At 32.0% G+C, this 27,803-nt stretch overlaps 1 protein-coding gene across 1 annotated transcript in view; it reads right to left on the bottom strand.

Annotated features, from left to right (window-relative positions):
* Positions 1-27,803, bottom strand: part of LOC106461304 (formin-like protein CG32138) — a 133,620-nt gene that overhangs the window by 42,779 nt on the left and 63,038 nt on the right. The window contains exons 2-13 of the mRNA XM_022388173.1: positions 23,913-23,996; positions 22,824-22,910; positions 11,860-11,939; positions 9,013-9,096; positions 8,566-8,785; positions 8,005-8,081; positions 6,055-6,226; positions 4,557-4,817; positions 4,027-4,075; positions 3,567-3,619; positions 741-882; positions 7-138 (exon numbers count right to left, since the gene is read on the bottom strand). Of these exons, the coding sequence (XP_022243881.1) occupies positions 7-138; positions 741-882; positions 3,567-3,619; positions 4,027-4,075; positions 4,557-4,817; positions 6,055-6,226; positions 8,005-8,081; positions 8,566-8,785; positions 9,013-9,096; positions 11,860-11,939; positions 22,824-22,910; positions 23,913-23,996 (1,441 nt within the window). The remainder of the gene's footprint in view (positions 1-6; positions 139-740; positions 883-3,566; positions 3,620-4,026; positions 4,076-4,556; positions 4,818-6,054; positions 6,227-8,004; positions 8,082-8,565; positions 8,786-9,012; positions 9,097-11,859; positions 11,940-22,823; positions 22,911-23,912; positions 23,997-27,803) is intronic.

Below are 27,803 nucleotides of genomic sequence, written 5' to 3'. Positions count from 1 at the left end.
ATTTACGTGTGGAGTGATGGAGAAGCACGTGGTGGTGTTGGTGGTGGAGGAGGAGGAGGAGGGGTGGTGGTGGGGGTTGAGGCTTTGGAACAATTATTCCTTCACTCACACCACCAGAGATTTCAGATAAACTAGTCCCTATAATAATTATTTAAGTTGAAGTCATTAATCAATTAATAATTATACTATCATATTTATATCTTGTATTAAATTATTTTCTATATTTGACACAACTCAAGTGGGAAAGGTTCTTTTGGATTATTGGTAAAAATAATGCCAAAACAAGTCCATGTAACAATAACAAATTAATTTATTTCTTCAATAAATGTTTGGTACGATCATGTTCACATGTATGTCAAAATGTACTTAAATACTGTTGGAACAGAAATTCCATAACTAATTCCAAGCTTTGATTGATAAACACATAACTCACCAAGTTACTGAATAGCGGAATAAATGCAATAGCTCTGATTATTAAACACTGAATAACTTTTCTGACATTGAACTGAATCACTGACTGATTACTCATATTTATAAGTAGTATATCCTTGTCTCTAGAAATGAGATGAAGCTTCTTGATTAGTACATCATCATTGTTAGCAGCTCCCTCTAGCAAACAAATAAATCATAACATTGAAAATATAGCTTACAACAATACTTTTTAATATAAGGTCACACAGTTTATTATTTCTATTTTACTTATGGATTTATACCATAAATGTATGTACTAAAATGTTCACCTCTGGGCAAAGACTTCTGATATATTTCAAGCTCTTCTATCTTTGATTCCAATATACTCTGTCTTTGGAGAGATTCTTCCTCCTTTTGTCTAACAGCTTGGCGTAAGGTGTTAAGTTCTTCATCTGTTTGTTGGTGCAATTCCTGAAGATTATTTGAAAGATATTTCTACACGTTATAAATCATTCACTTTCAGTGATGATTATAATAGACAATTTAAAAATTCTGGGTTTCTACACAAAATATAAACCTTACTTTGTTTCAAAAGCTACTTATTAGTTCAATTTTTACTGCATAATTGCACATTAAAATATATTTAATTCACTATCAATATTTTCTATGAAAGACATTTCTTTGTGGTCTAGTTTGTTTAATCATTCATGAGGTATGTTTCAATATTTAAAAATGGTAAATTGTGAAATATATTACTTTTACTATTCCAATTTATCATTTAATATTTCAGTGATATATGAATTTGTTTATTACATGGCAAAATAAAACATACAAGAAACTTGCCAATATTTTTAATTTCTTTAGAATTCTCCTATCTTTTGTTGAAGTCTATAAGAGCTAAACTATACACTTTTTTTAATTGTTTAAAAAGATTTAGAAATATAATATGTTCATAAATTTTGAACCACTTTATTAATTGAACAGAGTGAAAACTGCATGATAAACAATTGTGGTTTGGGTATAATGGAGGTTAACATCTCAGGTTTGTCCATGGCAAGAGAAGTGGGTACCATTTGTGGCTTGAATGATGCCCAGGCAATAATCAATCTTCAACCATATATATATACAGGATTCCAGTTAACCCGAACTCCCGGGTCCCATACGCACAAGAATTTGTCGGATGAGATTTGACCCACTGGGTACCAAATACACACTGCCCCATACAAAAGGCAAGCACAAGTATTTTGCTTCAAACTTTGTACTATAATAAACTAATCAGCATACAGTTTGCACAAAGCTGTCCACAATCAATTTCTAACAGCTTTCATTAACAATTACATGAAAATAAAGCCATGTGAAAGTACCACATGATTAACCCTTTCAACTTGGGTAGATCAAAGTGTGCATGTCACAACCTTTCACAGAGTTACATTCAAAAATTTAATTGAACTACTATATTATCAATGTATATGAACATACTCAGCATCAGAACATAGATAATAAATCAAAGTTTAGTATAATTTAAGTTTTAAGTTCTTAATTTTATAAGGAAATACTATTTTCAAAAGATTCTCAGTCTTCCGTAGTATAAAAACTGTGATCTTTGTTATTTGTGTCTTCCCTCTTCTTTAACTTTTTTTATCACCCCTCTGAGAAGTAAAAAAATTTAATGGAAATTACTCATTATAATGTTTTCATCAGATCTTGCCAATAGTTCTCTCTGACATTTTAAGACCATATTATTTATAACCAACAGAAAGCCAAAGTTTTTCTCAATCAAATGATGTATTATATTGTACAGAGTATTGTCTATTTTCCTTCTAGTTCAAACTTTATTCCCATGGGAAACACATCAATGACTCAGCTGAATTTTTAATGCCTTTTGTTGCACAGTTATAAATCCAAAAAAAATCTAAAGTTATGGAACATTGTTTCCTTTTTGCATGATATTATTCTGTGTTCTTTAGTGCATTATTTAACTAAATAGAAATTATTTAATGCAGTAGTACAATTAGTATAAAAAAGTAGGGTTAAGTTTCATCAACAGTCGAGAGCAAAACAAAAAACAAGTAAGTACTTTATTTCTTTTTTGTGATGTGTATTCTTTATCTATTATTATGAAAGTAACTAAAACGTAAAAACAGAAAACTTTTTAAGTTAGATAAAGTGAAATTAATAATAATAATTTTTTATGAGGTACATTTGTGAGTAGTTCGTGCATTATGTAATTCAATACTGTAATATGAATTGAATGTTCATCATGTGATTTGCAATTTATGTTGTGTAAATTGTAGTTAGACATGGTTCAAAGGGCAATAAAATAATAAAATTGAAGTATAAATAGATGATAGATGTATATTGTTACAAACTTTCAGCTACTTAGGATAAACAATCGTGGTTTTCTGTTACAATTTGTAGTCATTTCAGAAAGAAAATAGGAAAAATTTATAATTATTTCCTATTTTATTATGGTGATTATGAGGTCAGTCAAATAAACTGACCTCATATAGAGTTATGTCAGAAAAATATAACAGATAAAATATGAAGTTTTTCTGAAAAAAACAAAAACATTTGATATTTATTTAGAAAGTTTTAGGGGTTATGCAAATAATATTTGAAAACTTTCAGATGAAGAAAAATATTTTTAATCTTATAATGAAAATTACTTTGCACTCATAAAGGGAAACAACATGCAGTTTAAATTATAAATAAAGTTTTTTCATTAAACATTAACATGCTCTTTTCCACTTGCAGAAGGTAAACATGTAGTTTACATTGTAAATAAAGTTTTTCATTCACACGGAAGATCTTTTTTCTTTTTCTTTTGAGTTCATTAAATTCTACCTATGAGACCCTTGAAAATCTCATTAGGATTCTTGAAAAAAAAAAAGTTGAAAATCCCGGACCCTAGTGAGAACCCTGATGTGCCAGCATCTCTGGAATAATTATCACCACTGCATGGGTTATTTGAGTAACATTAACATATCTTATAGTCAATGTCCTTCACATAACCCCCAACTAAACTAGTGGGAAAAAACTTCAGACATATCTTTCACATGTCACAAATCACAACTGTTTTTTTGGTATGATTCTTATTATATTAAATTAAGAAAGTGGTTCAATAATTTATGTAGAAATGTTAAGAAAAGCCTTGCCTGTAAATCATTTTTTTCCTTGCGTACACATTCTAGCTCAGTTTCAAGCTCCACTAAAAGAACAGTACAGATACTCATTAACAACTATCAAGTAGATGCGTGAATTGAATTGTTGAAACACCTTACTTCATTAATATAGAATAAATCAAGTCTCACTTAACATATCATGTCTTTAAGTTTATAAGAAATATATACAACCATAAAAGTTTGATCATATTTTATACATCTAAGGTATGAAAATGATTTAGCATAAAACTTCATTATAATAGCTCAGTTTTCAAATCCTCCATCTAATGTATTTGTTTCTGTGTGATCACAAAATTATCAATGCATATTTTTTTAGCTTTAGCTGAACTTACAGTAACTATTGTTTGTGTTGATTAAAACTATATTAGGAATTATCAATTGTCACTACTACATCTCTGCCTTAAAAACACTTTTATCTGTCTATTTGAACTACCTAGTCTTGCATTCATTTCATTCTCCATCTCGAAATATTCTTCATTTGCCTATAAAATATCAAAATTACAAAGTTTTCAGTAATAGTTTCCCTCATTTATATTTTCACTTCACATTTTATTAGGACTTTTAACTAATACAGTTAAGTTTCTAAACAAGAAGAAAATTTGAATCTAAACTTACAATTATTAAACAATAAGCATATATATATGCTTGATGTTACTATTTCAGGAAATAATCTACACTGAAATTATGCTGTGGCATGTTTTTCAAACACTGTGAAACTGTAGAGTATTTACTAAAAATTTAATTTGTGTGGGTGTAATACTTTAAAGGAATGACTCCTAAGAAGAGAATGACCCAAAGATAGTAAATTGTATAACCATTAAAACAAATCAATAAATCAATCAATAAAGATTACAGTAGTATTAAATAAATATTTTCCAACTATACCTTTACTAATAAATAAAGTTGCTTATTTCTTTAGAAAAGAAAAACATGTAAAATAGCCTCTTTCCCCATAAAACTTACTCTAGACAATTGCTCTTCCAATTCTGCCACTTGTTCTAGAGCTGTAATCTTTGTTTCAGAATCTTCCATGAGGGCTGCAACATCAAACACATTATCAAGATATGCAGAAATTTGAACCTGAAGTTCCTCACTTTCTGACTGACGAAGCTTCTCCAAGTAGTCATCTAATCCAAGTTGTGTAAATTCATACTGCAAGTGTATTCGGAAGTTCATGTCTTCTACAGAATGTACCACTATGTTGATAAATTGCATACATGCAACCTGCAGTAAGAGTTGATTTTTTCCATTGAGTATTTGCTTGGGATTAGAGCCACAGAAAATCATTGTTTCTTCTTACAACTATCATGATAAGTTTGTTGTTTTTGAAATCCCTTTTAAAACTAACTTTCAAGACATTAAAATGTGATTTAAAACTCTATCAAAAGAAGTAAATTAACAAAAAAGGGGGGAAAAAAGGCTTAAATGAAAGAAAAACATATTATAAAGTTAACGTCTGAGAATTATAATAGGTAGGCAAACAATGATTTATAAGCATAAGGAAAAGTTTTATTGATGGTGGAACATACTATATTTTTGACAGAACATTGGCCTGTCTTCTTCAGGTATGATCAGTACTAAGCAATCCAACATTTATATATTGTTACCAAGACAATAGGGATTCAATGTGATGGAAATGGTGTAAGCAGGTGAGTGGATATAGGTAGAGGTCAGGTGTAGTCAAGTGTATGAACAGTGAATAGACCTTGCCAAAAATGGCTGATGATGCCGAGGCCATTATCACGGTTTAGTAAAAGGTCATTTGCTTTGATGATTTCTGTAGTTTCTAAATAGTCTTCATTTTTAGTTTTGAGTTGGTGTAGGAGAAGAATTTTGTCCCAAAGTATTTTCTGACCTGTTTCATAATGATGACATGTTAAGGCGGATAACTGGAAATCACCTCTATGCATGTGACCTTGGTGTTCTGTGTATCTTGCTTCTAAGGGACGTGACGTTTCTCCTTTGTGTTTCTTTTCACATTCACATGGGATACTGTATATGCTCCATTTTTGTCTGGTTCTATTTACAAGCATGTATTGGTCAAATTAAAATTGTCATCTGCCACAAAGAAGCTGAATTTATTATGTAAACACAATGTCACTAGCTAATGCTCACATTATTAAGAGGGAAACAAAAGCTGTATGCTGTTTAAGAGTTGTATTGTTCAATTTTTTAAAGAACTGGGAATGCTAGCCTAAAACTAGTTACTTAAGGAGCTTATTCTAATATTATATTATTAATCTGTACTTTTACAAATAAATATTGGATTTATCAGACATTTTTAAGAACCAAAAACATTTGTAAAAAGTTTGTTAAATAAATGAAAATTTAGATTCTAGTAAAAAGGAAAGAACAAATTTCTATACTTTAAGTAAATCATACAGATGTGCACTGTACTCAAATATATAAACTAATAACACATTAATTATCTCAACTAAACTAAATGTGAGGAGTGCCTTACCATGAAATCAATATTAAAAACTTCATAGTTCATGAAATATTCCATAAGTGTTTCAAATCTTCTTCTTTCCACACAAACTTCTTTGAATTGATCAAAAGCATTCAAAATAATTTCATGGCCCCCTTTCACTAGACAGATTGCTGCCAAAAGTTCCAAAACAAGGGCTTTTGTTCTGAGAAGAAGAAGAAAAAAGCACTTACATATATCTAAATCTTAATATAAAACTATAAATGTGTGTGTCAGTATAGTATCTTAGATTATAGCAGAATATGGAAATCTATTTACTTTCAGTGACTTTTGACTTAAGTCAAGTAAATACACATAACCTTAAATCATAAATAACACATTTATTGTTTCCTTTTAAATGAAAAATATGCAACTGAAAGTGAAAAAATATTAATTACTGCAAAAGACATTAAGATTCATGTCTCATGCACCATCTAAATCACTTGACTTAATCTATAATAGACTGTAATAAACTTAGGTTTGAAGACCTCATAGTTCATATGGTAAAGTATCCCTCTAAAAATGTTATTGTGAGAAGAAATCCCTGAATTCCAACTTCAGTAAAGATAGAGTGCTTTTCAGTTGCTTCTGATAATTACAAGTGTTGATGTTTGTAAATTAATAGATATATACAATTGAAATGGGAAGATGTACTTTATGTAAGTGCAAATCTGTTCTGTGAAATATGGGATGAAAATGTTGAGGTTTAAAATAAGAAGATGTAAACATCTGTAAATACATGTCATGTGGTGGTGAACGAAGCTATTTATTTGGATCACAAGATGGTGAGAAGAAGTAAGAATGAAGGAAATGTTTTGAAATTATGAAGGAGAATAGTAATGAACTAAGTGAAGGACTAGTTGCTTGGGGTGGAAACCCTGATAGTTCAGATTTAGTAGAGAACTGATCTAGATAATAGTGTAATATGGGGTCTTAGATTCCAGTCTTAGTTGGGATAGATTTCTCTTTACCAATTTCAGATTATTACAGATCTTTTAGAGATGTATATGTATAATTTTCCCATTACTCGAACTTTCTAAGTGTCACCATAATTACCAATTTCTTGGTATGTATGATTTAATATATGTTCTGCAGAACACATTACAATTTTATGGCTTTTTTAAAATCTCAGTACACTCCTGTATATTATGTCCAGCAAATGATATGCAGAAGTCCTTCCTGTAATAAGCTATACATGCAACATATACATAGTTACAAAGCATTCCACATTAAAATCTTCTTTCAGTTAGGACTGTCTATAATAACGTTCCATCAAAATTACTGGCCTTTCTTCTTTTTTTTTCTTTGTTAACAAAAGATGATTTTGTTCAAATATATTTAAAAGCTATATTAACATGAAATTCACAGTTCATACAATTAATTTTTTTAGCCAAATCACATCGTTTTACACAAAGTTAGTATAATTATAATAATATATCACAGGAAGAAAATATAAAGAAAATAAAAAACAATACTTTAATCCAGTGTTTTCTAAACTTTGCATAGCAGCATGCCCCAAACTCAGAAAAGTTTCTGTCATGTCTGCCCCACAGTTAAAATAATTTTCGCAAGCAATAACAACAAAATCCAGATTTTCTTTAGCTGTTTTTAATAAATTTTTTTAAATGAAAAAATGCTTGTATGGAGTGAGTAAATCTGAGAACAAAAAAAACCTTTGAAAGAAAAGTGATAGTTTTGTTAGGTTATCATCATCTCCAACTCTTCTGTTTCTTTCATCGTTATTTTTGAGCTCTCCCACTAAAAGATTGCACACACACAGCCACAAGTACTCACCCCCTCAGAGGAGCATGCCCCACAGTTTGGAAAACACTGCTTTAATCTCTTAAAAATACAGAATTAACTAGGTATATATATTCTACTAAAATGTAAAACACAAATCTGAAACTGCATTAAATTTCAAGAGCATCTTATCAGTAGCTTTACCTTAAACTTTTGTGGTTGAGACTTAAAGCAATGCAGTTGATGGCTTCAGTGTGTTCTATCACCATGTTGAAACCATACTGTAATCATTTAAGAAAGTACATTAAAAAATGAATTAATATCACAAGTTTATTTTTCTGATCAACTTGAAAAAGATATGTTTAAAAAAAATATATAAAATCCAATAGGAAACAAGACTGCTTTTTTTTAAAAGTACATAGCCCATTAATGCTTTACCACAAAAACACAGCTGTCTGTCTTAATTAGAATTTTAACTTGAGAACAGGACATGTCTAGCTAAAAAGGATAGAATCTTAAAATTTCAGTTACAAAATAAGATAATTGTATATAACCATTATACCTCTATCCGTCATCTGTGCTTATTTAGAAATTTCAATATTTTAAACTTTCCTAAATTCAACACCAAGAACATTGAAAATATGAAATATGAAGTAACAAGATACTTATACATAGTCATACAGCTTCAGAAAGCACATACACATAATAATCATCTTGCTCCATAAGATTAAAATAAGAAAGCCAAACAAGTGATGCTTTTTTTACCTTATTATTCATGATAGCTCGAAGGCACATGATGCAAACATGAATATCATCCTTAGCTTCCCCCATGTTTAGTTTTGCTATATGTCTAGAAGCTCTTCTAATCTTTGGTGTATCAAACTCTAGGATGAAATGATGTGATGCTGGGTAACCGTTAGAAATTGTTCCATTCTCATGATCATGATCATCATGAACATGGGTATCTCGTAAAGTTTGTTCATGTCTGATTAATAAAAGTTAAAAGACATAGGCCTAAGAGATGATAAAAATACAGCATTTAAACAAACAAACAGTTTATAGTATAGTATTAAACTGCATTAATTACTCAAAACCATTATTTAACATATTTTGAAAATTAAAGTGATTACACATATAAAACCAAACACATACATAAAATTAAATAATGGCAAATTGGCCATTATATTTTAGTCAAAACCTTTTACAACTTACTTAAGGATCACAAGTCGAAATGCTAAATAGTCTATGAGGACATCCAACCCTTTGTTTTCCTCATTCAGAAATTCTCGAACCCATCTAAATAAGAGAAAAAATTTATTTAATCTACAAGTTAAGATGTGGAAACACAGAAAAACCTTAAAAGTTGTGTAAAAATATCATTATAACAAAGTTTTTCTATAAATCAAACAAGTTCACACATCTAAATATTTATTTATTTTATCTGTAAAAAACTGAACAATTAATCAATTAAATGACTAAGCATACACCATAAATTATTTGTTCTAACAACATATACACAAAGCTTCCATACATAAATTACATATATGAAAACTAAATATTATAATGGTACTGTTATACATTACATTTTCAATATTATGCCTTTTTTATATACTGTCATGAGTCATTACTACAGTAGTGCATACTAACAACATCCACTGCAAATTAAAATCTGTAAGAATGGTTTCTAATACATATAATGGAAACAAGGGTGCTTACATTTGAATTTAGATACAGAAAGCTGTCTTACCAATTTATCAAACTGTGATAAAAATTTCATGTTGAAACAGTAGGGGGTCCAAACACAAGTGCATGTGCTCTGAGTTTGGAAAAATAATAAATTCAAAGCTTTTTGGATGTCTAATCTTTAAACCTTTTCAGTCAGCAAAACAGCAGTTTTTGTTTTCTTACCTTGAAAATCTTGTCTTTCTCATTTAGAAGAAGTAAAAGTAAAATTAATGAGTTTATAAACATTTATGCTCCTCGTTTAGAGTTTCAAAGATTTCAGACAGAGAAACTATCATCTAAAAGTACAGTACTCTGCTTTATCAATTTTGCATATCTAACTATTTTTTATTATTACTATTTTTAAAAACATGCACCAATCTTTGTAAAATCAAAGTTCAAACTTTTTTGAAATATTTTACTTGTGATAATCATCCACCTTAAACAGATATGCAAGTCCAAATACGAATATGAACAGCTTAATTTTTTATATGAATAACATTCAGCTTTTGTGCAATAAAGTTTTATCATGTTCTTATGATGCAATCAACCAGTACCATCCTATACTTAATTATACTTTGATTGAGAGAGCAAATGACAAGAATACTAGCATTACTAAGTATATTTTTTCTTAATGAGCTGTTTTTTAATTTTATGTCATAAATCCACAAATTTTTTAAGTGCTCAACTGTGAAATTCCAAAATACATTATCCTTATCCAATAACAATACTTGTTATATGCTAACTGGCCACTTTATTATGAACTGCACCTGATATCAGGTCAGAATCAACCCTTTATTATTAAAATAGCTTGGACTTGGTCTGGCACAGACTCCAAGAAATGCCAGAATGAGAATGTATTTTGTACACAAATACCAAAAGGAATTACATTGGTGAATGTGATGTTTGTCTGAAAGATGCTCAGATACATTAAGATCTGGTGGCTGTGTAGCCAAGGAAGATGGAAAAATCATTTTCATACTCTTTGAACCAATTTTTTACAATATGAGCACAGTTTATTGTTGCATGTCATTTTAAAGAAGCCCCTATCCATTAGAATGGACAAGAAGGAGAACAACATTCAGGTGTACTCTGAATATTATTCACCATTCTCAAGAAATCAGAGAAAACTAGAACATTAAAACACTTTAATTCTCTTGCACTATCAGAATAAGACAAGTAGAGTGAACAGAGGCTGATCCAGGATTTTGAACAGGAGAGGGTAAGTAAAAGAATAAGACGGAAGGCATTTTACTTATATTAGATAAAAAACAAAATAATAAATTTTGTTTTTAAGGTTAATTTATGATTATTTGGGTTTTTTGAGTTTTTTATTTATAAAATTTCTTTATCTAGGTATTAAAAAATTTAATTATGCTTTTCCAGAGCAGTGGGGCAGACCCCCTGCACCCACGCCTGGTGAAGTACCTCATGTGAATTTCTCCATATTTCTACTCAAGCGTCAGTACAAAGCACAGTAAAATACAACCTCACAGTCCATCTCACATATACACACACAATAAATGAGTGACTACAGTTTGAACCCTAAGCCCCATTGAAACCATACTTTTCTATTTAGACCTGGAACAAGGAGTTTTTGACCAATAGTAAGCTAAATAATGACAGTTTCTTTAATGTCCTTCACAAGAAACAACTGAAGACAATCTAATGCCAATCACTGTTGAAGGTCGATTTGGACATAGTCTGAAGAATATTAAAAGCTTTAGAATAACTTTTAACTTCAGTCAGTCATCAGTGGTTGTAGCCACAGTATGCCCTAGTAACATATACATTTCCTTTTTATTACCACTATATATAGACTCTGATGAATGAATTTTACCTTTGAAAAGCTGATAAATAAAAAACAGTCTTTGTAATGAAAATTTCTGAAAGAATGACATTCGTTATAAGGTTCATTTGAAAGACTAAGTATCTAACAGACTAACCAAATTTTTTGTTTGTTGTTAAACAAAGATACATAGAGGGCTGTTTGTTCAGTTGATACAAAAGTATCCAAACCTAGGAAGCATAATCAAGTTTTAGAAATCACCTAACACATCAAATGATGGGTCTATGTTGTAAATTTATGCTGATGGCAGGGTTAGCAGGATGCTACAAAAGTGACTAACTTTGTTAGTGTAAAAATTAAAAACTTTCATGGCATTTTTGTATTTTTTTTAAACAATGGAAGGAAAAACAACAAGCTATTAAAAATATAAATTACAGTACAACTAACACCATATAACTTTATTAAATTGACAGAAGAAGCATAAAAGTAATAAATTAATATTAATTTACTTTCATACACACAAAACACATTTCAAAACTTTGTCTCACTCTATGTGATTTGTCCTTAAGGAGATCTCAAGATCCCGAAGAACTTGTGTTGATGAAGCATCTCCAAGAAATTTTCTTTTCTGAAATTATAAAAAAAAAGTGTTTGTTTAATTTTGCATAAAGCCCTATTTGCACTAACTGTCCCCAATAAGAAGCTATAAACTAGACTAGTCAACATTATAAATTGCCAACAACTACTAGGCTACTCTAACAACTAAAAGTGGGATTAATCCCACAATAATGACAACCCTGGGTTATTCTAATTTTCAACATAAATTTAAAGAACTAACGAGATTTGTAAAATACGTATTCTCAAGTTTTTGATAAAGTAATGTCTCATTTTCCTGAATTCAGAATAGCATAACGCACAATATAGCATAATCAAAATTTATTTGCAAAAACATTTTTTTTATTTAAAAGTAACGTGCCTTAGGGTTACAGATTATAACTCTGAGCAATATTATTATGAAAATCACAAAAACAAAATTGTCAAAAATATACAAAAGAGCAATTTTCTTATTCTAAACGAGAATGCCATACCTGCCACAAGAGCCCGCCTGCATCGCCAATATTGGTATAAAATAAGTGGTGCAATAAGTATTTCCACCGGCTATATGTTACAACACATACAAGCGCCCCCCCCCCCCCGATTCCAGCCGGTTCTTCTAGTTTGAGAGAATGTCGAATACGATACACAAATAATAGAGGAAAAAAAGAGAGAGAGAGACAAGCATAACTGAATATTTCTGCAGAAGACATATACTATCCTACCAATAGTCATGGGACACACCTCTGATTGCAGGAAAATGTGTGTGACGACGAAATATACAAATAGTTTGGCTTATAAAGGTGGTCAGCGGTTCGCTCGGAAATGATTTCGAACTTGTACGCCGAACGATGAGTACACGGAAAGAGCTAACAAAGTTTCAGAGGGGAAGGATAGTTGGATGTCATTTGGGGAAAATGTCTGTACATGATATTGCACAACAATTAAACATTCCCAGGTCGGCAATTGGCAACGTGCTGAAGAAATGGAAGTCCACAGATGGCAATGAGCCCAAGAAACGACCAGGTAAGCGTAAAATACTGACTGACAGAAGCCGACGCGCCTTGAGAAGACTGGTTACCTCATCTCGCGGTCAGACCCTAGAGAATCTGTGTTTGGAGATGCCAGCAGCCACAGGCAATCCTACAATTCTTTCCACGACACGTTGAGTGCTGCATGCCGTGCATTTTCACAGAAGAGCTGCAGCCCACAAACCGTTGATAACAAAAACAAATGCACACCGGCAATTGGCATGGGGCAAGGTACACCTAACCTGTACCGTGGATCAATGGAAATCGGTCCTGTGGAGCGACGATTCATGCTACAGGCTCTTCCAATCTGATGGACGTGTTTGGGTATGGAGGATGCCTGGAGAACGCTTATTAACAGAGTGTGTTGTACCAACAGTGAAGTATGAGGGTGGCATTATTATGGTCTGGGGTGCTTCTCGCGTATGGACTAGGTACACTGGTCGCAGTGCATGTATCCATGAATGCTGAGTCCTACATTAATGTTCTAAACAATTCTGTGTGTCCTACATTGTGGCAATTTTATGGTACCGACCCTTACACCTTCCAACATGATAACGCTCCATGTCATAAAGCAAGGATTGTGAAAGCGTGGTTTAAAGAGAATAACACTGAACACTGCAGTCGCCAGAACAGAGCCTCGACCTCAACCCCACAGAACATATTTGGGATGAACTGGAACACAGAATTAGGGCAAGGCCAATGGAGCTTACTAATGCTTTAAAGGAGGGGTGTACAATACCACCAGCTTTTACGAAAAATTAGTAGACAGTCTTCAACGACGCACTGAAGCAGTCATTAAGGCCAAAGGCGGGCCAACACGCTATTAATATCTTGGAATAAAGATATGTTTTATTCATAACTACCTGTGTCCCATGATTTTTGGTAAGGTAGTGTATATATCAGTAAATTACTGGGCCGTCGCGACAAAATGTTGTGCCTCTTACATGGTATTTAATTGTAGGCCCATTTAAAAACATTATTGTTGAAACAGTGGGAAATTTGTCTTATCCAATTAGAAATATAAATGTTGTGCCTCTTACATGGTATTTAATTGTAGGCCCATTTAAAAACATTATTGTTGAAACAGTGGGAAATTTGTCTTATCCAATTAGAAATATAAATTTTGCTATCATATGTTTTTACTAGGGGTGTGGCAATATGAAACGAGTATGGTATCGTAAAGCCGTGATACGATTGTATTGTACCGATACATCATTCAATACGATAAGATTTATGCATCTTTCTCAAATTTGGCAAGCTTTCAGTAAACATTACAAGTCTTTTGTACAGAAAAAATAAGAATGTGTAATAAAGTATTTTTGCTAAAAATTAATATTTTATCATATGGAGTCAAAGTAATCACTGTTCCAAGTGTAAAGCAATTTTCATGTTAAGATTAAAAATACTTTTCTCTATCTAAAAATCAACAAATTTATTTCATGTAATCTCTAAAGCCTCCGAAATAAACTTCCAACTTTTTCCGATAAATCTTCATATTTTATCTGCTATATTCACTACCCTAATTTTATGTGAAGTCGGTCAGTTTGACCAGCCTCGTAACCACCATAAAAATACAAAATAAATCAAAATTATCCTTTTTTCTTTCTAGAATTACTTTAAATTGTAGCAGGAAACTACATTCGCTTACACTGTTTCTAATTAAATTTTACTGTCAAGACTGTTAAACTTTGTAACAAACTGTTGGTAAAACTTCTCTATCGTATCGGCCATAGTTTTTACGTGGTATGACAATTTACTCTTCAGTTGATCTTGTTACAAGTTCTTCTGAGGCTAGAAAGGACGTTAGAAAGTAAAAACATTGAATTTGTTTGTCATTAAGCACAAAGCTACACAATGAGTTATCAGTTCTGTTCCTACCACAGGTATCGAAACCCGGTTTTCAGCGTTGTAAGCGCGCAGACTTACCGCTGAACCACTTGGGGAGAGAGACAAAGACGATGGAATACTAAGCTCTCGTAATTTTATTTTTATTCTCAATTAATATTATTTTCAATTTCTTAGTAATAACCTAATTAATTTCGAGTTGTTTTGAGAATACAGTTTAGTTAGATTATTAACTTCCATACTCAATTATTAAAGCTAAATTGGACTCTTGTTTGTTTCCTCTGTTGCTATAATGTCGACTGTTTGTTTGTTTTGAATTTCGCGCAAAGCTACACGAAGGCTATCTGCGCTAGCCGTCCCTAATTTAGCAGTGTAAGACTAGAGGGAAGGCAGCTAGTCATCACCACCCACCGCCAACTCTGGGCTACTCTTTTACCAACGAATAGTGGAATTGACCGTCACTTATAACGCCCCCACGGCTGGAAGGGCGAGCATGTTTGGTGGGACGGGGATTCGACCTGCGAGTCGAGTGCCCTAACCACCTGGCCATGCCGGGCTATATGTCGAGTGTGAGGCACTAAGTTTAACCTTACATATGTACGTACAATTTATATATGGCATACCCCGTGATCCTTTCATCTTTGTTTACCAGGAAAATTATAAATATCAACTTGTACGTTTTTAAATGTCACTACATTTTGTAAATTAACAAGTTGGCTGAGAAACATACTTGTTGATTTATTAAATGGAAATGACAATTTATAATCTACACCTCGTTTTATTAAATCGCCTCATATATTTGTCAATTTACAAAAAAAAATCTATAAACTAAGTATGCACTATATAAATTGCAGATACAATTTAGTTTAAATTGCAAAGTTACATTTGGCGCATCATAGTCGAGCAGATGTACCGCTGTGCCACTGGGGGCCCTACATTTTGAATTGCTTTAATGTCATGCAGGAATTCAAAATTTGCGCGTGACCTTAGAACAACTCAAATATATTTCCCAAATTCATTAAAATACTTTCCAGTGAAATACAAAAATAAATTTAGATCTGAACCAGTGTTGTACAGAAACGATTGACTTATCCTTAAAAATTCAAAACTAGCAAAGCCTTACTTTTTTTATGATAGCAACTGCGGTAAAATTCTAAATAAAATGTAATTTCTTCTGTTAGTTCTTAAGTAATAATCAGGTTCAGCGTGGTTCTGATTAGTGAACCAAATTATGAGTACATGTTCACGACCAGTTACTGTAAAAAAAACAAACAAAAAACAGGTCAACTTCCACAATTTGATCAGACAAGCTAGTGCATATAGCCCTTGAGTAGCTTTGCGCGAATATACCAAAACAAACAATTTAGCGGTTGATATAACAGCCTCAAAACCATTCCTTCTATAATAAAGGAGGGTTTGCCATATGCCATTGACTAAACTATTAAGAATATCAATTACTCTCACAGTTGAACTCTACATTTGCTTGCTGACTACCTTGATTTGTACAAGCACATTATACTAAAATAGTAAAGAAAGTAAAAATCTGCATGATGCTAACTCATGTTCTGATGATCGAGGTTTAGCATAAACTGCATAATCCATTAACTCTACTTCAATTTCATTAATGCTGACAATATACGTTTCTTTGGTATATAACCTATTTTACACTTTCAATCTTACACTCTCACATATGAGAGTCAGCGACAAGTCTACATAAAATCCCGGGTTCGATTCCATATGGTGGACAGAGCACAGATAACCCGTTGTGTAGCTTTGCGCTAAAAACAACCAAACAACTTTTGACAAACTGTTGAAAGAAAGTTTGAAAGTAATATTAACAAAGAAGCCAAAACAGTACATTATTTGTAACTGAAAGAAATTAGACTGCACAACCTTATGTCTGATCTCGGCAGCCTTCCAATGTCATCCCAAGTTTCGTAAGCTCCCCAATAATGACTTTTGGTAGAACAGATCCTGTACTAACGAAGAAAATTAAATTTCTTTAGCACTTAGTTCCATTCCTTGGATATTCACTGTTCTTAAAACTACTAACAGCTACTCTTGAGGACTTACGTCAGAGACACCGTCCACCATTGTATACTAGTATTTCAAATAACCATATTAACGCCTTTTTTTTTGAGAATATTTATCTATATTAGCACATCCTCAACCAAAGGACTCAAATAATGACGACCTTCTTCGTTGCTTATGAATCTTTATAGGATCATATCTTTGCCACCAGTTTCACTTGAGGTATAAAATATCTGTTACTTGGTTGATTTAACTTATCAGCAGTTCTACAAAATACTTGATTTCTCTCTTCCATATCCTATTAAATGTATCAGTTCGTGTTCAATGTCGATTAAACTTTGAACTGTATTATGTGCTGTAAAATTAATTTTCAATCAGAGTTCTAATTCCTTCCATTTCATTAGGCATTTCATATGTAAACTGCCTTTCCCGTTAGATTCTACAGTATTTTTTAGTATATTGATAGGAAAGAAAAGCTTCAACAATCAGCTGAATTTTCTTGTCGCTAAACAATTTAAACGTAAAACAGACCAGTGCATCTGGAGTAGTTACCCTAGCACTATCGCGGCAAAATGATGCCGCAACAGCGTTGCTAGTTCGCCATGACAAGCGTCCATGTTGTCATAGTGTTGAAATTGAAATTATAGTTCTATACCAGACAGACGAACATAAGGGATGATTACATAATAGTACCAAGAAGTAGAGGATGGCTCTTAAAAAACGTGTCTCAACATGAATCTTACTATAATGGAATTAGCGATGTATCTAACTATATATATGTCCAGAACTCCAATATTACCAGTTATATAGTAGCAAACACCCAGACATATTATCTTTATACATGCTGAACCATTTAAAAGTAAAACAGTCCAGTGCGTCTAGTTTTAAAGGATAAACACAGTGTTATGTTTTACTTTTTTTTTAATTTGTAGACCATATTTTTCATTTTCCGAAAATAGTTATCCTCTGAAAATTATCGTGAAGACTGATTTTAACTTGTACAGGTCCATGTTCTTGTTTGGTCACCTATATTTTGTGACTGTGAACAAGTAACTGAAAAGTTAAGTTCCAGAATCTTGTTATTATCTTCCTTTAATACTTCTTCAAGTGCCGAAAATCCTCTTCTGTTGCTTCTAAGTTTTTTTTTTTGTTGTTTTTTCTCTCAACTGTGTACTGGTTGTCATATTCTCGCAATTCATTGTCAACTGAATACTAGGTTGTATACTAGAAATAAACAAATTGTCAAGTGCACTTTTTTGGTCTTAAATGTGATTCCTCCGATTGTTTTCTTTTCACCACACCACAGTGAAGGGCTTGGAAAATGTAAGTAACTATTAATTCATAATCTTATTAATTGATCATAATTATTGATTAATTTACTGTTTAATTCAAAAATACAATAAACACCACTTTTACAGTAGGCAAGTTCTGATTTTTAATAATTACAGCGTTTCGACACACACAGTATACTGTTAAGATCAGGTACGAGTTACATTTTAAAATTATTTGTTTGTAATTAAGCACAAAGCTACACAATAGGCTATCTGTGCTCTGCCCACCACGGGTATCGAAACGAGGATTCTAGCGTTGTAAGTCCGCAGACATACCGTTGTGCCACTTGGGGCATTAAAATTATTTACTTTTAATGCTTTCTGAATTACTTTCCAGCTCTTACGAGTACACTTTATTTATAATAGTTCCCCCCATTAATTCTGTTAATTCATAATCTTATTAATTGATCATAATTATTGATTAATTTACTGTTTAATTCGACAAAAAATAAATACACACCACTTTTACAGTAGGCAAGTTCTGATTTTTAATAATTACAGCGTTTCGACACACAGTATACAGTCAAGATCAGGTACGAGTTACATTTTAAAATTATTTACTTTTAATGCTTTCCGAATTACTTGCCAGCTCTTACGAGCACGCTTTATTTATAATAGTTCCCCCACCATGAAAGCTTGTATTCGTTCTTTTGGTTCTTTCACAGTGGCTCTCAAATGTACAACCAGTTGTCCGATAGCGACTTAATTGACTTGCGCTCGTAAGCTAAGTAGGCTACCGTGATTTATGCTAAACATGTTAAATAAAACAAAACAACTTTTGAATATAACTCTTACCTGATGATAACTCGATACTATGGGTCGAAGCATTGTAATTATTAGAACCAGAACTTTCCTACTTTAAAGTTACTTTTATTATATTTTAGAATTAATTATTCAGTTCAATAAGTTTCTCACGAAACATTAAGGTGTGCTTTATTCCTCCTCGTTCAGCTATTCCTCTGTTTAAGTTCTCCGTTTGGTTAATTCTCTTTTAAAATTATTTACTTTTAATACTTTCTGAATAACTTGCCAGCTCTTGTGCGCCCACTTTATTGATAACAGTTCCTCCACCACAAAACCTTGTATGCGTACCTTCGAGATGGCTCTCGACTTACAATCACTTGTCTGATGCGTGACTTAACTGACTTCCACCTGCAACAACGCAGGTTATCAGAGCTTATGCTAAACATGTTCCATAAAACAAAATAATTATATGGCAGTACCTTAAAAATCATCACAAACTTTTATATTTCTAATATGATACTAAATGTAAGAGAGGGGAGACAGTCTCTTCCTGCCAATAATACATCAGCTCAGAAATCGTTATTGGTTGAGAAGTGTGTAATACGGTTATGGTCAATTAAGCTAAAAAGTACATCAATAGCTATTGAACAACAATGTTTACTTAAAATTTTTGTAAAAGGTTATAAGTGTTTGCTGAACAAAAACCTAGCAACCCTAATCAAAAAATTCTAATTTTCGTCTAAGCGAACTTGGGATTTTTCCGTAGTTTAAAAAGCGAGATCTTTAAAGTTTCATTTGCAAACCTGTATTTATAACAGAGACATAGGAGGCAAATTAAAAGTGGGAGGCCCAAGGTTTATTTGACCGAGCGAAGCAAGGGAATGTGTGCGTTAAGCTCTTGGTTTCTGGGTCTACATTTTCCCGCTTTTTTTTTTTAGAGTAATTTTCACATTTTGATGCATTTTTACTGGGACAAGTTGAAAATAAGTGGGGGGGGGGGCGCTTCCTAGGCTGCAGTATAGAAAACTTAATATATGATATACATTATGGGCGACGTTTTTTACGGATAAATCTGAATTTTATGCGATATATAGCTAATTTCTGCTGTTCATCATTTTTTTGTATTATTCTGTCTTCATATTTTTTAACAAAGCTGGTCAAATTTGTAATTTAAGCATTATGTGGCAAATAGTCTTTTTTTTCACAAATTACTTTTAACGTTGCGTTGGGGTTAGTCTATGAATATAAAGGTTCACAGTTTTTAACCCTGCTGCTAAAAGAATCACGCTCCACATGTTGGGACTGTATGTATACTAGAAAGAACGACGTTAAAATCCCACTACAAGAGCAATACAATAGTTTATGATGAGTGCTAGTGATTAGATTATTTCTCTCTGGTCCAGCGATTCCCAAACTGTGGATCGCAAGAAGTATCGGACTGGCTCGCAGAACATATTATTTATTTTCAAATTATCTGTAAAATAATGATCATCTCATGTTTTTAAACAACAACAAACCAACAAACAAAGAATACACCAACACTACAAGACTTTACTGAAATATGTTAAAACAGTAACCTCTTCTACTCTAATTGAGCATGGGTCCCAGAAAAATGTCTGGCTACTCAGGTGGATTGCCAGGTAAGAAAATTTAGGAATCCTTGCTCTAGTCTGTCAGTTCAAAATTAAGGACAGCAGACAGCCTTTGTATAGCTTGGCGCGATAATTCTTAAACAAACAAACAATTTACTCAAACTATTATTATAAGTGTCATAACAACCAGACATAATGGTACAGTGTTGACACAAAGTGATAATAAACGTTTCTTTGTGTGTCCTCATGATTGCCCTCCTTTTAACCCGTCTGTCAGACATTAACAGTTTCCACCATGTATATCTTGAATATTTTATTAGATTTAACAATTATCAGACTAAATCTAAAAATAATTTTGGAAAACTCCCCTAAGGCTACAGTAGAGGGCGATGTGGATACAGATCAGTTAGGTCAAGTTGTAGATAACAGTGGTGAATGACTACCGTTGTTTTCACATTAGTTGCCCAACAAAATGTCCATATCATATTTTTGGTTAATTTTTTACCATTAAACATGATTGTTCACTGGGTGTTTGTTTCAAGCAGATCTTCAAATATAGTTATCCGATTTTCTTTAATCCTATCTTTACAGTTCATATCAACATCGTTACTCTTGAAAGAAGATATTAATAATTTGAAACATGCAGTTTCTTTAGTGGTAGAATTCAAAACAAATGTGTCAGACACTTTACATACTGTTTATATTTCTCACGACATTTAACCTATACCACGTGAAGTTATGTTTGTTTTAAATTAAGTATTAGCTTTCATCATGCTGTCTTAGAAGTACGCAGCTGTAAAGACTTTGTTAGTCTGCACAACATGGGTTGTATTTGTAGTTAGTTAAGCACAAAGCTGCACAATGGGCTGTCCGTGCTCTGTCCACCACGGGTATCGAAATCCGTTTCCACAGACATACCACTGTGCCACTGGGATCGCACAACATGGGATAAACAAGTTTGATGTATTTAAATATATTTGCTTATTTCAATTTTAAAAATATATTTAAAAACAAAGACACGAAAGAAGTGTGTCAAAATCAAGTTACTACATTGATGATTTAATTAAGTTAAAATTGATGTTACTTATTACTTTAATAAGTATATAGTAAAAAAAATCACACACACACACACACACACATACATATATATATATCCGAATAGTTAGTCCTTTTTAAAATGAATGTTGTAGCGTTAGCAATATATTTTATTTATTGTATTTTCAATTTACTACATATCACAAATTAATTGTAAATGTAATTGTCATAAATACGACACTTGTAAGTTAACTCCACTCTGCCCTAAATATGACTATCACGACAGGGTTAATACTTCATTAAAACTTGGATTTTACAACCAGAACGTATTTGTTCATAAAAAAAATCATATATCAAAAGATTTTTATCGTTATTTTAAAATTCCGCCACACATAATATTTTGTAAGCGTTTGTGTATTCATTTCTTTATCTAGAAAAATGTAAACCGAGGTGTGTAATACATTAGTATAGGCCCAATGTGGTTGGGTATAGAAGATGAAAGTTGTACTGATTTCATACGAACAGTTAAACGACTTGAAGGGTTTATATAAATGCCAATACTTATTCATATATCTAATGTTTCTAATTTCTCAGAATCAAAGAATGTTCATTACTGCTACTGTTTATTCAAAAAATGGCGTCGTTAACTTTACCAGACTAATGGTTGATACCGGAAATCGAATCAATTCAAAAACTCAATTACTAATGCGAGATACCACTTTGTTTTACTTATTTGTTGTTGAGCACAAAGCTACACAATGGACTTTTCGTTCTCTGCTCACCGCGGGTATCGAAACCCACATTATAAGTCTTCAGATTTAGCGCTGACAGCGGAAATCAAAGCAATTGAGAAGTTCACTTACTACTATAATCATATCAAACTTAAATAAAACTGTATACTAAACGTATGTATGTTATGCGTGTATTGATAGATATTTCAACGTGCTGATGTTGAATATTTCTACTAGATAACATACACTACAAAAGATTTGTGTGAAATTACACAAAAAAGTAATGTGTAACCATTCATACTGTGAAAACATATTGTAGTTATGTGATAGTATGTATGCTAATAATGTGATTGGTTACACAAATGTCTGTGTAGGTTCACACAAAGACTATTAGTATGCACAGCATATAAATTTACACAACAAAATCTGTGTAACCTTACATACCAGTCGGCTGTATATTAACAAAAATATGTTATTTTATTTGTTATCTCAATAGGCACTTGTGTGTGTCAGCTAACTTTCAAAATATTTTGTGTAAAATTATACAGACTTTTTAGTGTATTATCTGAAACGCTTACCCGCGAACTTCTAGAAGCTTTAGGATCTAGATATGTCTTCAGCTTCCTAAGGTAAAAGGATGGAGATTCTTTGGCCATCACCTTCTCCTTTTAGTAAAGGAAAAGAAGTGTATCAATAAAATTGTTTTTTCTGCAAAAATTATATCAGTAAAGAAACGTTAAAACAGCATTAAGATTTGCCGATAGAAAGACTGTTAACATACATTATCTAAAAACTCAAGCAAGTGAAATAAAGGTAAAATGTGTCATTCCAGCAAACATAATAAAATTTATAAAGAAAAATATCTATGATCAACATTTATTTACAATTAAAAGGGATACAACGTTAAAATCATTACACAATATACAGTTATTAAAAACAGAGACTTGCCCTAAAAAAAACCCAACAACAACCTGTTTTTAATAAGCTGTTTATTGTGTAATGATTTTAACGTTGTATTCCCTTTAATTGTAAACAGATGTTTTACACAAGTGTCGTTTTAAACCATTTGATAGAAAATCTGTTGAGTTCCTTATAGGTATAAAAAACACACATAAGATATACGTACATCAATACAGCATTGTTAGTTTGATACAAATAATTAAGTTTATTTCTTTATTTGTAACATATATTCTTATTCACTAACTCACTGGTGTATTATTTTTATTATAGTGTTCAGCTAAGCAAAGATAAAAAAATTATGTAAAGTAAGATACTACTAAAAGTCCTTGGATTGTTTGATTTTTATATGCTTGATTTTACTACGTAATAAGACTAACTGAGAAACACCACATAAAATATGGTGTTTAATAATTTTGAAAAATCCTCCTATTTTAAAGCGGAATCTAACAGTTTCCCATTGTTCGTGAGTTCTTTCACGTTTCATTCTGCTTCATTTAACTATAATAATAATAACAAAAACACTTATAATGTGTTAATGGTTTGATGAGCCATTTGTTCTCAACACATTACAAATATATTAACTGTCAAATGCTTGATGAAAGACATTTAGGAAAATATAAATTGTAGTTGGAATTAATTAGTCGATACAATACACATTTCATCTAATTCAAAGAAATTATGATAAGTTTAACACGTAAACGGTATACCTGATCACAGATCATGTCCCACTTCTTTCCATCATCGTATTGCTTCAGAAGTTTGGCTTTATCTGGAGGAAGATCCATGGAAGCCTTGAAAATACCAAACATTACAGGAATTAATTAATGCACATCGTGTGTATGGGTTCAGACCCTTGGTTGATTTCTTTCAAGAAGTGGGGGTAGTTAATTCAGACATTAGAGAAATAATGACCTTAACACGCGAATACCAACGTTAGTCCAGGCATACAATATAGTTAATTCTATTTAAATCGAATGGTGAAAGCAAGTAAATTTCTCGACTACTTTTATAAATTTTAACGATGAAGAACTTTGATGTCTTACCTATAAGCTTTTGTTCCTATTCACATCTCATAGAAATGGCAATACATAGACTCCAAACTCTCAAGAGCAATTAATACAGCTTAAGCATTCTGCAAATAATCGTAATAATAGTGTACTAAAATACAAACAAGGTTTGCGGCACTCGGGACTAGTGAGGACGCCTTCCCAATAAGCAGGGACGGATTAGAGTCCCGCTCGGTTTCAATTCATTCTTCACAGCAGTACGTCTGAATGAATAGCATTACATCTTTAGAAATCGAAGACATTAAGACGCTATTCATTACATATCTATCACACACCAAAGATGTAACATCATGGGAACAGAAAACCATAATGTTGATTATATTCACCCAGTCCATTTCTTTGATTATACCACTTAAAATTTTCCAAAATTTCTAAGGTTAAGCCTACTTATTTTACTCATCTACACGACGATTCATCTTGTTTAATATCATAAACCACCGACATTCTGTACACGGGAAAATAGTAAATCAATAGAAATAGTAAAGAATAGTATTATGAATTTTGTTCAATCCTTCATCAAGTATACGAAACACGATTTAGTAGTATCTTGTACCCGTTTCTATTCGAACCTAATTATCGAGTGTAGTCTATTCTAGTATTTCCTCCACATTAATTGTATACCGTACCAAGTAGTAAAAAAATCATTAAAAAATACTGTAATGATGCCTATTGCACGTTTTGACAAAATAGATTTTCTGGTTCGTATTAGTAGTAAACTGAGACTAAAGGAAGCTGTCTCGCATGTGATTCACAAAAACTACAAAATTTGAAACTTCTACAGACGACTGTTTTTCCAAACTGCTACATCAGCCGAAAATGTAAAAAAATAAGCCTTAAATTGGTTTATTAAACCATCGTAAAGCGTTGCACCTTCTGTTCAAAGTGACGTCATCGAACATTCGATATATGTAGTGTATGTACTGTTTACAACCAACTGTTACGTTAGGTTTACCGAAATGACAAGTGTACTTCTTGCGTATAATTATTTTTATTACAGTTGAAAGTTTTATTTATGAAAAAAAATCCTTTCTATGGTATGTGATTTTACTAAACATCCTTTGTTTTTAGAGCTAAACCTTTAAAAAGTATCAATCTATTTGATACAATACCATTATTTTATTTAAAATATTGCATCTACGTTATTCAGATAAAGAGATTTGATTTAAAACTTGTTAGAATGTGTTCGTTAGGAGGACTGGAATAAAAATAACAAAATAAATATCACCAATAAAGCAACAGGGGATATTTGAAAAATGCAGCAAAAAATTATATACTTTTAACATCGTTAAGTAAACAAGTCTCATACTCTTGACATCAAACAATACTAAATTTAGAAATTGTGTTATAACTAAACAAACATGTCTAACTAACATCATGAACCGGTTCAAGAGATTTGAAAATGATTTTTTTTTAAATTCTTTGAAGGGATATATATCACTAGATATAAAATGTATAGGCGGAGGAACAAGTTTCTGAATGGGGAAGTGAGGGAATAAATAAGGTTGACAGACAGGGTTCAAAGCGGTACAAGATTCTTTACGGGTAAAAGTTTTTTAGGTTTCTCAGAATAAGCAAAAATACGTCTCCTAATAGCGAAATTGTATTTATTTAAACCCGGTTCCCTATCTTAACAGATCGCGATTGAAGTATTTAGTGTTCTGTATTTTACAAACATTAACAAAATATTTCTTAGGTTCTTCTGGTATGACATGGAGTCCACGAACTCTTTGAGTCATATTTACTTTTGACCAATCAATTCAGAGAGGAGTGCAGACATGTCCTCCCATCTACAATGTTTGCCACACCCCTCTCCTTCCTGTTCTCAAGGCTATGAAATAGTCTATTATCACTGACATTTAAGATAATCTTCCCCCTTTGTTATTGAAAATTAAAAGCGAGCTCTTGATTCTTTTCTTGATTGTGAAGAGTGAGAACACTTCCAGTCTCTTCAGAGAAACTTAACACATGGCTATTCAAATAAGACACTAAACATAAAGACATGCAGTGGTACTGACAAGTCAATAGCTGTAAGTGTAAACTCACGTAATTTTCATATAGGTGAAGTAATTTTAGATCACTTGATACAGTAGGAATGAGCTCAAGTGTGTGCTATGTGGAGGAATACAGTCAACTACACGAACTTTTCACGTTTTCGTGCAGAGCAGGATTATGAATAAAATGGCTAGTCAATTGAAACAAATTACGGAAGTTTATTAGCAACATTACCAAACAATATGTGGTTCTGCTCCTAACCTTTCAGTATTTAAACAGATAAATTTCTGTTTCACGTTACACACCAGATTTTCATTAACAGACAAGTTAACCTCTTAGACGTTTATAATATTTTAAGCACTTTTATCATATGAATCAAACACTGCAAGTCACGTTAATTGTAAAATAGAACTACGAATAAATCACATCTTCGCGATAACTTAAAGCATGATTATTCCGAAGTTCCAACTCACGTTTCGACATATAATAATGCATAATTGCTCTTAATGATGAATTAAAACAGTTTATTTTCCTTCAGGATACAGCTTCACACTATGGAAGATACGACACTACACCACATGTAACTAATATTAACATGTGATCAGAGCAAGCTATACACTTAGAACGAAACTGAAAATCAACCTGGCAATCAGTATAGCTAATTATATATACGTTCCTTACGTTTATACTTATAAATATTAGAACACACTGTTTCATTAGTTGGGTACCCTAGCTGTAAACGATAGTTTCGGCCGTAATCCCAATAATATTTCACGAAGTTCAGCCAACTTAGGAGCTTTAGGTTATTCCTAAATAGATATATTAAACTAACAGAACGAAATAACATTTACAATAAAATTATGATGATAAAGAATAAACCAAAATAAAAATTAATGATATTCGATAGGCTAAATAGTATAATCGATATTGTTAATGAACGTAGCAATAAAAAAAAAATTATATGTGGTGTGTCTAACAAACGTTAGAAATTTTGCTGTAGCTATCCCCTGTAACAAACACATATAGCAGGCTACACGATAAATCTCTAGAGGGTATAAAGTTCAATAAAAATAATAATACTTAAAAAAGAAAGATACAACAATATGGCAAAAAAGTGCCAGGTTTTTATATGGCCGGATTCTTTACAATAGGTGTCTGTGACTTACTGGCGATAAATTTCAACAATAAATGGACAGCACACAATCCACTTGTTTTAATATAATAACATCGAAAGAAGTCAAACTTATGCACAAAAATTTGTTACACTATTGGTTATCACAGTAGTATACAGAGCTTTAAATAACTGTCTCCTATTCGTCAAAGTCCATAGAGGCTGGTTTAATTACTTTAGAACACCCTTTCACAAGACAAATTACTCTTCTCTGTCTCTGTTATTATAATTCAAGCTGCGATACTTTCACTTTAAAAGTCACCACTATATGCTCTTTATGGCTAAACTCACAATCACGCAGTATAACTTTTTTCACTTTTACTAACTTACTTATTTCTTCACTTGCACTAACTTGGTCGCCTATATAT

This window comes from Limulus polyphemus, unplaced genomic scaffold, assembly GCF_000517525.1.
Source record: "Limulus polyphemus unplaced genomic scaffold, Limulus_polyphemus-2.1.2 Scaffold930, whole genome shotgun sequence".
Taxonomy (NCBI): domain Eukaryota; kingdom Metazoa; phylum Arthropoda; class Merostomata; order Xiphosura; family Limulidae; genus Limulus; species Limulus polyphemus.
Note: the sequence above shows the minus strand (reverse complement) of the source record. Positions and strands in the feature narration are given on the sequence as shown.